The sequence below is a fragment of the Rhagoletis zephyria genome, unplaced genomic scaffold, assembly GCF_001687245.7.
Source record: "Rhagoletis zephyria isolate East Lansing unplaced genomic scaffold, Rhagoletis_zephyria_1.1 Rzeph_scaffold_01037, whole genome shotgun sequence".
Lineage (NCBI taxonomy): Eukaryota > Metazoa > Arthropoda > Insecta > Diptera > Tephritidae > Rhagoletis > Rhagoletis zephyria.
The window spans coordinates 127,953-140,824 of NW_016158121.1; the positions used below are offsets into that span (position 1 = coordinate 127,953).

The window sequence follows — 12,872 nt, forward strand, 5'->3', positions numbered from 1 at the left end:
ATCTGTATGTATCTTAACGAAACTTGGTACGTGTACTTCTTCGGGCGTAGGACGGATGGCATTGAAAATCGGATAATAACCACGCCTACCTCCCATATAACGGTAATTTTAAGAAATACGAAAACTGCGATATTTTAGTAACTACTGAAGATAATTCACTCAAAATTGATATTTACAATAATTTTTAGACGAAAAATAAGAATATTATAAATTTTTGGAAAATGGGCGTAGCCACGCCCACTTATGGTTACATGTGTATATCTTGGCAACCGCTGCACCGATTTCTTCCAAACTTGGCACAGTTATTGGCCTTGGTACAAGATACCAAATGGCCGAAAATTTTTAAAATCGGACAATAACCACGCCCACATCCCATATAACGGTAATTTGGAGAAATACGAAATCTTCGATAAATCAGTAAATATTAAAGCTAATTTATTCAAAATTGATGCTTGCAACAATCCTTTATCAAGAAATACGCGTATGATAAAATTTTGGAAAATGGGCGTGGCACCGCCCACTTATGATGAAATATATATATATCGGTAACCATTCAACCAATTTGTGCCAAACTCGGTATTTTTATTGTGCTTGCCACATAAAAGCAAAACGTTGAAAATTATTGAAATCGGACTAAAATTACGGCCGCTTTTTATATAACGGTAAATTTCAGAAATGCTTGAAACTGCAATATTTCGAAATTGAAGGACGCTAATTTACTCAAAATTGATACACCCCGGCTTACCATGTAGCGGTAGCTTTCGGAAAGGTGAAAATCATATATTCAATATTTGCGCCGGGTATTTAATGTTCGGCTCCGCCCGAACTTAGTTTTTCTTACTTTTTTTTCTAGACTTCAGCAGGGATCGAACCTGCGAATTCGATGTTCAAAGAAGTCTGATGAGGAGATGGGGTGATCTCCGAAATAGTGCTATAACTTCTACCGCTTAGACTTTGTTGCTTTTTCAATTTTTCCTAATAAACAATCGTGATACAAAGCTCAATAAAAATATTAAAAATAAAATGTTAACAAGCCACAATAACATTGAAAAATACATGTTTTTATAAAATTTTTTTGTGTATTTTTTGTTTTGGGAGAACTATAAAATTGTTTTCAACTAGTTTTTGTTATGTGACATTTAGTAACTGGAACAGGAGAATACATTTTCTTCAAAATTGCTACTTTTTCTGCATTTTGCACTAAAAAATTTAATATAATCAAATTAAAATTCAGAAATCAGGCTCAACTGGTCTCTTGTAAATATTGTAAGCTTTCATAAAAAAAATAACAAGTAATTTTTAGCAAAAAAAACCGACTTCAACTCCCATATAAAAAAAAAATATATATATATATCTTATGATCCACTGATCGGATCTCAACCAGATTAGTATGGGACCACCTCTGAGAATGCACGATGCAAAAGAATTATCGAAATCGGTTGACGTGGTCCAAAGTTATGCGGTAACATACATAAAAAAAACAAAAAAAATTATTCCGACGAACTGATAACCTCCTCTTTTTTTGGAAGTCGGTTAAAAATTAGTCAAATTAAGTGAAAAATGAAGTGAATTAGTGCCAGTTGTGAACCACTGTGTGGTTTATTGTTCTCTTTCAGTAGAACCGACACACAACTTTCCCTGTGCTTTATAGATTGTACAAAGATTACCGATTAAATAGAAACCCTTAAGTGGGGTGCGAAACAAACTGGCGAAAGTTTTCTTTACATATTATAAGGGACATTTTTATTTTTCATATTCTGCGTTTAAAAATTTACCTCTGAAAAATGCAAAGCCGATTTAAAGGACAGTTTAAGAAAAAAAGGACAAAAGGCGTCCTTTATTTAGAAAAAAATTATCAAGGACAGGGGGTTAAAAAACAAGAACTGTCCTTTAAAATAAAGGACGGATGGTCACCGTAATGATATCGCACGTTTAATAATATAAGGAAGTATTTCAAAAATTAAATTTTGTGGGATTTACATTTATTGGGTTTTTTCCAAGAACTGACCTTTTTCCAGATAACAAATGTCGAGCTTTTGAAAAGAGCCTTTCTGATACAGCGGAGCTAGCTGGTGTCGCTAATACAAAACCACTTAATTTGAAAAGCAAAGGATATTCGTTTTTATGGGCTTTCCACCACTCCAGTGGTTGAAATTTTTTGTGGTATAAAATTGTCTGACTTTCCTATCTCAAGATTTCATTGTGCACTTGGTCATCGTATTCGGGTGCAAATAAAGCTTGTACAAAATGTGTTGGTGTTGGTTGAGCGAAAAATGACACTGAAGATGGCACAATGCCGAAACCGGTTTGTCTGCAAACCAAACTTGGCAAGGGATGACGGAAATTCGGTCCAAAATAAATCATTGTACAAAATCGTTAAAAGGATCATCCTCAGAAATTACAGAGTCCATTGTAGTATCTAAGATAACTGATGTATTTGTGTATGTTTCTAACATTTTTACGCATTGTTCATGAATACTTCTGTTCAAACTCTCCGAAAAATATAGCTGTTTGTTCGCCGGTGGAAATAAAAAGAGCACAATTTTATGAAAGTCCTTTATGTTTTCATCAATCACAGACTGGATATAGAGTAAAATTTTCTCCTTCAATTTTTTAAAAGTTTCTCAATCAATTTCGTCTCTTATTACGGCTACTTTTTTAAGTTTTCCTATTTGAGGATAAACATGATGAATAAATAAAAGGCTTCGAAACTTCCTCAAACGGTTTAAGAATCTCAATTATTTCATTAATATTGGCTATATTAAGATTTGTCAATTTAGTAGTCTCCTGTTTTTCTTGAAGTATCTGCTTTATATGGACCCAGTTTAATTGTATCGATTTTAGTTAATAGAAAACAGTGTTCCATCGTTTTGGCGTATAGCTTTTTAACATGATGTTTAGAGAACTATTAACACCTGACTTCTTGAAATATTTAACTAGCTTGGTGCAAGATCCTACATTTGCGTTGGCTTCGGCTGTATCTGATATTGCTTCTTCAAGTACACTATTTATCAGGTGGCTGATGCAGAAAATATTTTCATCAAAACGGAACGCTACTCTCATATTTGATCCTCTGTCAGTTACTACTCTGATCCTTTCATTAAATTCACAGTCGAATTCCTTAAGTATACTTTCAATTCTATTTCTAATATTAATACCTACAATGATTTTATCAAAAAAGTGAATGGTATGAAGTTTATAATCGTGCTAAAAAACTTACCGGTATTTCTGTCACTTCCCATTCCGATCATTCCAAGAACTTTGTTTACTATGATTCCAGATTTTATGTAGTGAACAGTTGCTCCAATATATGATGTCCTTAAATAATTGTCGCTACATTAATCGCAGGTTATACTGAAACCGATTTCTTTTATAGAACACAATTCTTCTTTAAGAATTTCGTGCTGACCTTCATAAAGGCTTCTAATATTTCTGGACACAGTTGTAGGGTGTGGAAAAAGAGCTCTCACATCTAAATTGTTTCCAAACTCGTGGCCAGTGTTAACTCAAAACTGAACAAGACTTAAAAGTCCTTCGTCGTTAATAGCAGTAAAAGGTCTACAATTACCCACTACCCACTGAACCATTAAGTGGGTCCCCATTTTTTCAGCTCGCTGTTTGGCTCTACTTTTGCTAATGGTTTCTCTTTCGATGATTTGTACTTTATGCTCATTTACACACGGCGATTTTTCTTGCCGCAACTCGACGTTTGTAGGAGAGAGCGTGACGAAGAAAGGAGAGGGGCGCCGAGTTGCTCGTGGTCGGGCAACACGCTTTGTGCTCTCGTTCGTCTGTATAAATTGAACCGCTGTTCACATTTGACAACAACAATTGCATACACACAAATGGCCGTGTGTAAATGAAACGAGCAACACCAAAAGGGAATGTGAAAAATCGCGTCGACAAAAGTTTCCGTGTATAAACACAGTCTTTATGAAGCACTTGTGACGCAAAAGATTTGAGGTACACTTATAGTTGAATTTATAAACATTTTTACACCGCGAGCAAAACAAAAAATTTTTAATGACTTCACCGTTGTTTTTTATTTCTTCAAATATGTTAAATAACTCGCTTTTTGAACCTTTTTTAGCGGTAGAATATATGCCACTTTCAATATATAAATTTATTTCGCATGAACTGGTCATTTTCACGGAATCGATGCTATTTATTAAAAAATCACTCTTAATTTTTAATTAGACAATTGTTTTATGAATTTTATTATAATAGCAGCTTGAAAAATCTCTTCACGTATATGGAATGTAAAGGCTCTGTTATGCATACTTGGCATTGCATGCACTGCTATACCATTTTTACGTAGAAATCAAAAACCAACAGACTTTTACGTATGTAATGCTGTGCGTTGGGTAACCGCTTACACGCGAAGCTCATTTAACAGATTCCTTATGTGACAACTCTCAAGCAATGCCAAGTATGCATAACAGAGCCTTAAGGCACTGCTATACCATTTTTACGTAGAAATCAAAAACCAACAGACTTTTACGTATGTAATGCTGTGCGTTGGGTAACCGCTTACACGCGAAGCTCATTTAACAGATTCCTTATGTGACAACTCTCAAGCAATGCCAAGTATGCATAACGGAGCCTTAAATTATAACACTGCCTATGTCGCATGTGTCGCTTGTGTTGACATGTTAATGTGTGCGACCCATGGCGAAGTAACAATAAGGTGTTGTCACTTAGGGGGTTGTTGTAATTTTGGCAATTTCGGCATACCTGCGTTACAGTAATGCCTACTTTATTCATTCTAATTTCATTACTGGGCGAAATGGAACAAAAATGGAGCAGACAATTTTGTGAAAAAAGTATGTGTAGGTATCAGTTACTACGTTTATACGCACGTATTATTTGCAAATAACAATTTGCAAAATGGTAAACTTTGCCGTATAAACGCTGAGTTAATTTTTTATTGCAAATAACTAAATCACGCAAATAAGTATTGATTAGTGCCAGTGATCGGACTTCATAAAAAATTTGTGTGGTAGAATCTGGAAAAAAATGTGGCAGATTTCAAAAAAATGTGGTAGATCTCAGGTTTTGGATCAAACTTTGTACAAAAATTAAAAAAATTCTGCAGGTTTCACCTAAATTTCAAACAATTTAATTAAAATCTAAAACAAAATTAATTTTAGTACAATAAAGTGCAAGATTGGAGTTGCTAAAAACTGCGTTGAGTTTTGGCATTTTTTTCCTTGACAATTTCGAACATTGTTTGAAAGATTTCTGCAACCTTGGCATCACTCCAGCTTTTCTTTCTATCACATCACGATGTAGCGAACAAATGTGGCTCGTTCCAGAAACAGCTAATTGTGATTTGTAAAATTAAACAACGCTTAGAAACTTAAATGCACTGAAATTAGCTAATACTTTCACAAAAATCGCCGCTTTTTAACATTCTCGCTATTAATTACTTTTATAAATCATATATTTTGCAATTTAACACAATAAAACCACGTTTCCTGTCGAAAAATTTAATATTGAGAAAATTTACTATATTACAGTTTATTTTATCCTCCCATTCTTTTTTCTCTTAAAATAAGGAAAATTATGTCGTGCAAAAATAAAACTACTCAGAAACGCGAATATGTGGTAGATCTCAGACCTTGTGTGGTAGATGTGGTAGATGCTCAAAAAAGTGGCAGATATATCACAATGTGGTAGAAGTCCGATCACTGATTAGTGGTACTATTTGCAAATAAGCGCAATACGCCGCCATTCTTAGGTTTATTTTCTTTTATGATGGTCATCTTATTGCCTTTTATAATCAAGACGTTGCCATTTTTAACTTTATTTTCTTTTTCGATGGTCATATTATTGCCTTTTTATAATCAGGCAATATTAAACAATAATTTTTCACCATCAAATAAACAGTGAGTTACGTATTTGCAAATTTATTTGCAAATAGCTTACGTATAAACGTAGTAACTGTTTCTTTGTTTCGGTTTTGCTTTGACTTTTCGTTTCAAATTCATTGGAAAATTTGAGCGATAATTTCCAATAATTGTGATTTTGTAAGTAAATTTTTAGTAAAATATATACTATACATATCCAACAGATTATTGGAGCAGTGCCTCGGATGGCTACGACAATACGCTTTGGTCTAACAATTTAAACGCAAAATTAATAAAATATAACTGATAGAATTCAGAAATGTAATTTTAAAATGTTAACGAAAATAAAGGTCGTAATAAAATTCCCTTTAAAGTTAAGATATTTAAAAACTAAGTACGCATATACATGTACTTCAGAACTTAAGGAAAAAATACAAATAAAATTCCATACGGGCTAATATGTCATTTTTATTTAGTAGAACTTAAGAATAATTTAATAAAGATAACGGTATAATTTAATTTGTTTTAATATATTTAAATGAAAGACGGAAAATAGTCCTTATTTTTTAAGTTTTAACCATTATCATATGTGTGTGGTACGACCGTGTGGCCTTTAAGTTTTACGAATAATTGGGGTATTCACAGCGGTGTCATAAGTGTCGTATTGTTGTATGTAGTAAACTTTAAACGCCTAAAAAATATATTAAAGAGGTTCGAAAAGTACCATCAAAGTCATATTATGAATTTTTGCAGTATTAAAAAATAGTTGACTGTCGTTTCACGTACTTTAAACATTTATTTAAGCTTTTAAAGCTTACGACATACAACAATACGACACTTACGACGCCGTTGTGAATCCCTCAAATAATTTTAAGTTAGAAAAATCTAACTGAATAATAATTATTAAAATGAATATATTTGATCGAAAAAATAAAAATTAAGTAATAATAATTTCTTTTGAGCGAACAAATTAAACTGTAATTACACTGGTTTACAGAAAAAATATTTCATTGATGCAAGCTTCATTTAACTTGTGTGGGGTCCACTGATATATGTAAGTATTGGAAATAGTACCCAAAAAGTAGTAAAAATAATACTAATCTTTCCGCCCTTGTTCTACTACCCCAAAATGCATGGCCGCAATTGGCATGCAGAAAAAGTGAGGTTATGTAAGTGGCATGACCTTATATTTTTTTTCACCAAGTGTGCGACCTGATTTGATTTCAATTTATTCGACAGTGTCTTCATATTAGCCGTGGGTAACACAGTGCGGGTCCGTGCCATTGCGCTGATACCGAGAGCTGAGTTACTGGCGCCGATACCGATTTTCACCACTCAGTGACGCAATGGCGCCAGCAACACCGAAACACTGACAACACCGGGCGGCGCAAAGAACACACAAAAGCGAAGTGTAACTTGTAAAATTTGCAGCATAAAGGTATTGGCCCAATGCACGCTTGCTTTGCTTGCTTTGCTTACTTTAGTTTGCTTTGCTTTACTTTGAAGGCTTTTATGGCCTAATGGTAGCTTTGAACGCTGTCATAGTAGTCAGCTGATTTTCAATGCGCGCAAATATACCCGCCATTCTTTGTTGTGCCAGCAAGTATAATTGTGAATTTTAGTTAAAATATATGTTATTAAACAATTATTTGTTACTAAGAACATTATTTTTTACAGATACCTTGCTTTTTTATCGTTCCGGTTTTGGTGAAGCTGCATTTGGCTGCGCCACTCACCACCCGTGTTTATAAGACGTAATATTCAATTGGAGGTAAAAGAGTTTATATTAAACAATTATTTGTTGCTAACAACATTATTTTTTTTCAGATACCTTGCTTTTTATCGTTCCGGCCACCAGATTCGTTGGTTTTCATAAAGTTTCATTTGGCAGTACAAAATGTTGACTCGAAATGCTGAACAAGTTTTGAGAATTTTCCTAATTTTAGCGAAAATGCGTAAATTAAAACTGCGATTAAAACAGAAGCGCCGATTTTGGGTTCGGAAATTGTACTTAGAGCGACACAAATATGGATTGTTTGAAAGTTCATTAAGAAACTTGGCTGCAGATGAGGAGCAGTTTAACAAGACATTAAGAATGCCCTTTTCGTTATTTAATGTGCTGCACGAATTTCTGGATGCTTCGCTGACCAAATATTCAATCAGAACACCAATATCGAGCCGCTGCAGACTATTTATAACCCTGATGTAAGAGAAAATCGGTTTTACTTAATAGTATACGTATAATTTTCCATATATGTATCTGGTTTTATTTTTTTGTTGCAGATATTTGGCTCACGGTGGCACTCGGCAATTCCACACAATAGTTCACAGGATCGGCCTGACGACTTTCAGGAAGATTACGTTGGAGACATGTATGACCATATGGGATCTGTTAGCTGACCTGTATGTGGCGACCCCGTCAGAAACGGAATGGGGACGTATTTCCAATGAGTTCAAGTCGCTGTGGAATATGCCCAACTGCGTTGGTTCCATCGACGGAAAGCACATTAATATTACCTGTCCAGCGAATTCAGGGTCGATGTACTATAATTACAAAGGCAATTATAGTATCGTGCTTTTGGCCGTATGTGATGCCAATTATACCTTTACCTGCGTTGACATCGGAGCATATGGAAGTCAAAGCGATGGCGGTGTCTACCACTTTTCAAAACTGGCAGATGCTATTGAAAATGATAGGCTCGGCCTTCCACATGATCAGCCTCTGCCAGGAGAAACCGAGCCATTTCCACATTATTTAGTAGGAGATGCTGCTTTTCCCTTACGGCGTTATTTAATGCGACCATATCCGGGTAGAGGTATTCCAGAAGAGCAAGAGTATTTCAATAAAAGACTCTCTCGTGCAAGAAGAGTTATAGAAAACGCATTTGGAATACTCACTGCCAAATGGAGAATATTGAGAACTACGCTATGCATGGCCCCGAAAAATGCAGAACAAATAGTGAAAGCTTGTATTGTCTTGCATAATTTTATTAAGCTTTCGTGTGCAAACTATGTAGCAAGCGATTTTGTTGATCGCTACGAAGAGGATGCCACCATCGCTGGCTCATGGCGAAACGAAGTAGTTCCATTGCCCTCAATAAGTAGGGTGTCATCGAACCGAGGCAGTTCAAATAATTATGATTTAAGGGATGCTCTGAAGACACATCTTTTTAACAATAAAATTTAAATAATTACTACTCACTGAATATGCTTTGTTTTTATTATTTAAGATAGAAAACAAAAATTTGAACTCACAGTATGAGGGCACTTATTGGTAATGTTTTAAATGTCGTCACATCTTTCAGGTTCGATTACATATTTATTACATATTATTACATTACATATATATATTATATATTACATATATGTTCGATTACATATTTAATTCGCAAAATCAAAATCAGATTTCATACTAAATTAGAGTTACATATAAAGTTCGCAAAATTGAATTCAAACTGGATGTCATTTAAATTTTTAAATTTCGTAAATTCAATTTTTATAATTTTTATATTGAGCATAGACGTATTGAAGTACGTCCATTTGAAAATCTAGGCGGCTCTCTTCTGGGACCTTCTCAAACACTTCGCCAATCGCACCCAAGAAATTGTTGTGTGTTTTTTTTTGACTATCCACAAACTGACTTACTTCGTTGACTAGATCGTTAAAGGCGGCGTTCTCATCGTTTTTTTTCTTTTGTCTCTTAGCCGGCGTTGGGGCAGTGGTTTCTTGCTCTTCTATTATAATGTTCCCACTCTCGCCTATTTGGAATCCAAAGGAAGTATCCAGTATATCTGGTTCTTGTCCAAAAACTTCTGGCGTTTGGGAGACGATGTTTGTTGTTGTCCTTAAAATATGTACATATAAATTACAATTTAAAATATAAATACTTGTTGTACAAATGTAAAGTACACTTACTGTCTGGGCGTGACCGTGTCTTTCAAAAACGACGCAGCACTTCCGCTAGGTTGTTGATCAACCTTCAATTCTATTCCATATCGGTCTCTTAACGATTTCCATCGCTTTCGGCAGTTTTCCTCTGTAAAGTAAAAATATAGTGTTCGTCACAATTATTCGTCACAAATCGTCCTATTACAAAACTGCTATATGTTTGAAAAACTCTATACTAACCAGGATGTCCCACAGCAGCAGCTACATTTCGCCAAGCCAAATCTTTCTTCACCCGATCGCGGTAACTAAGCTGTCGTTTGTCCCACAAGCAGTTGTGTTTTTCAATCTCTGCTATAAGTTTTTCTTCGAACATCTTGCACTAAAGCTTCCGATATACCAACCAACACACAAGAATCGGATAATACAGCAGCCGGAACGATAAAAAGCAAGGTATCTGAAAAAATAATGTTGTTAGCAACAAATAATTGTTTAATATAAATTATTTTACCTAAAATTGATGAAGAACGCGATAAAAACTGCACACAAGCAAAATCGACGCGAAAAATTGAAATGTCAAGAGTTGTCAAAAGCCTACAGCGCGCTGTCAAATAGAGATTTCGGCTAATCGATACTTTAAAGCGCTTCAAGCAAGTGAAGTAAAGCTGCCACTAGGCCAACTTTCATACATTTTAGTAGATTTTAAAAATTGTTTGACAGTTCTCAAAGCCAAGCAAGCAAAGCAAGCGTGCATTGGGCCAATACCTTAAGGCGAATTTTTACAAGGTGGTGTTGCTAAAATTATCCGCGGTCCTTCTGTATGTGAAAATTATATGTTTGCTGTATTTTTGGGTTTTCAACTTGGGTATACTTGACTATACTTGAGTTGTTTTTGCCTAACCGATACCACCTTGTATTAATTCACCTTAGTTCAACACCGGAACACTGAAAACACCGGGTGTCGCAAAGGACCAGCAAAGAACACCCGAAATAGAAGTGTCTCTTGTAGTTAAAATGTGCAGCACAAGGCGAGTTTATACAAGGTGGTATTGCTAGAATTCGTCGCGGCAGGCCAACACACTGTGCTGAATCTGACAGTGGCGCTGGAGTTAGTGTGTCAGCGCCAAAAAATTTGCGCCGGTACCCAGGCCTACTTCATATGCCATAGTCAAACATGTATGAGCGACACGACATGAACTCGCACTTGCATGATGCGACACATATCGCTATGTTTTATAGTTCAACATTTGCAGGCCTTTAATATGTATGAATGTGGATATATGAACAACGACCGCTTAAAATCGATCTCAAATTTCTCTGTAGAAATTTTAGGTCTATGTTATGTAGTTTACCTATTGTCAACTAAATCTAATGCTTTGTATTGCATACGCTCCACGTTTTTCGCTTTCAATCTCATAAATGGTTTATAATAACTTTTGCTAAAATATCAAAATCAAAAGAGTATCAAAACAAATTCTATGGGACACAGAAATATTATTTTCTTATTTTTAGTCCATTTATAAAAGCGTTGTATATTAAAAAGTTTTTATACCCGAGCGCACTTGTGCACAAGTGTATTATAACTTTGTTCACATAAAGGTTGTTTGTAACAGGCAAAACGAATCAAGATAGATATAGACAAATGTATACATAAATGATCATAATGAAAAGAGAAATCGATTAAGTCGTGACTGTCTGTCCGTCCGTTCGTCCGTCTGTGCACACGATAACTCGAGTAAAAATTGAGATATCTTACCGAAACTTGGTACGTGCACTTCTTTCGGGCGTAGGACGGATGGTGTTGAAAATGTGCAAAAGCGGACAATAACCACGCCCACATCCCATATAACGGTAATTTTGAGAAATACGAAATCTTCGATAAATTAGTAAATATTAAAGCTACTTTATTCAAAATTGATGCTTGCAACAATTCTTTACCAAGAAATACGTTTATGAAAAAATTTTGGAAAATGGGTGTGGCACCGCCCACTTATAATCACATATGTAACTATATGTATCTCGGTAACCGTTCTACCAATTTGTACCATACTAGGTATGGTTATTGTGCTTGGCCGCTTTTCATATAACGGTAAAGTTCAGAAATGCTTGAAACTTTAATATTTCGAAATTTAAGGACGCTCATTTACTCAAAATTGATACACCCCTGCTTACCATGTAGTGGTAGCAGTAATACTTCATCATAAAGTTTTAGTTTGTATAAGTAAACATCGCCAACAAAGGGGCATAAGCACCCCAGAGTAAAAAATCCCCTTTAAATTTATTTTCAAACTCTACTGAAGACACGTCAAACTCGCCTGAATGCATTTGTCACATATATTCATAGATACTAATACACCTGCGCATGCGCAAAACGTACATTTGGCTCAAAACTATCTCCCTTTGATTGCTGAATCCAAACACAGCGCAGATAGGTTATTGCCAATATAGAAGTATTAAATATACAGTGACGAGCAAAACTGTAACATGGTGTAACGTTTTTTATATCAGCCGCCGCTTTTTTTCCAAGTTCTAACGACATTCATACTTTCGTTGTATATTCTTATTGGTACACCTGTACTTCCTCTCTCATAACGAATTGAAGTCAACAACAATAATAAAACCAGCAGACAAAAATGTAAATTAAGGCATATGTTACAGTTTTGCACTTATATATTTTTAATAACTTTTTGACAATTTTCACGAAAAAAAAGAATTGTTAACACAATGTTCAGTATACTTTTGCTTTTTTTAGTTCCTGGATGCAATTTGGCATACCTTATTTGTATCTCTGTAAAAATTCTGGAGTTATAGCCTCCCATATATCCTTGGTTTGCTTTCATAGCTCATGTACTCAATTGGACGGACTTGGATACTTAGTAAGCTGCGATTTTAGTTGATTTCGCAAATTTTCGACGAGATTCATATCCGCGTATTGTGGAGGTCATTTCAAATTAGCAAATTTTTGCTTTTGAATCCAGTCTTTGCGGACATTGCAGAATGTTTTGGGCAGATTTTTCAGCAAAAACTCTAATTTTTTGACTACATCTTACAAATTTTGTTGAAATATGAACAGATACTGTTCCCTATGCTTAATGCGTACTAACGGACCAACAATATTTTTGAAATACAACCCCAAAC

At 34.9% G+C, this 12,872-nt stretch overlaps 1 protein-coding gene across 5 annotated transcripts; it reads right to left on the reverse strand.

The window, feature by feature from the left end:
- Window positions 1–8,118: 8,118 nt before the first annotated feature.
- Window positions 8,119–10,177, reverse strand: LOC108362571 (uncharacterized). 5 transcript variants are annotated; one of them, XR_001847487.1, is made up of 5 exons: window positions 9,978–10,177; window positions 9,765–9,885; window positions 9,495–9,693; window positions 8,460–9,015; window positions 8,119–8,393 (listed from the first exon to the last, which is right to left on the reverse strand). XR_001847487.1 is itself a non-coding variant. In XM_017615600.1 (4 exons), the coding sequence occupies exons 1-4, from the start codon at window positions 10,108–10,110 to the stop codon at window positions 8,992–8,994; spliced, it is 477 nt and encodes a 158-aa protein (XP_017471089.1). In that variant the 5' UTR covers window positions 10,111–10,177; the 3' UTR covers window positions 8,119–8,991. The 5 variants fall into 5 exon arrangements, 2 of the variants coding, with proteins under 2 accessions (XP_017471089.1, XP_017471088.1); XR_001847486.1 differs by having other exon boundaries at window positions 8,454–9,015; XR_001847485.1 differs by having other exon boundaries at window positions 8,119–8,250; window positions 8,329–9,015.
- Between the last annotated feature and the right edge of the window lie 2,695 nt (window positions 10,178–12,872).

Coding starts and splice junctions, on each gene's coding strand:
- LOC108362571 (XM_017615599.1), bottom strand. CDS start 10,110: ATGTTCGAAGAAAAACTTATAGCAGAGATTGAAAAACACAACTGCTTG. Junction 9,886..9,977: donor TGCTGCTGTGGGACATCCTG/GTTAGTATAGAG, acceptor TTTACTTTACAG/AGGAAAACTGCCGAAAGCGA. Junction 9,694..9,764: donor GACACGGTCACGCCCAGACA/GTAAGTGTACTT, acceptor ACATATTTTAAG/GACAACAACAAACATCGTCT.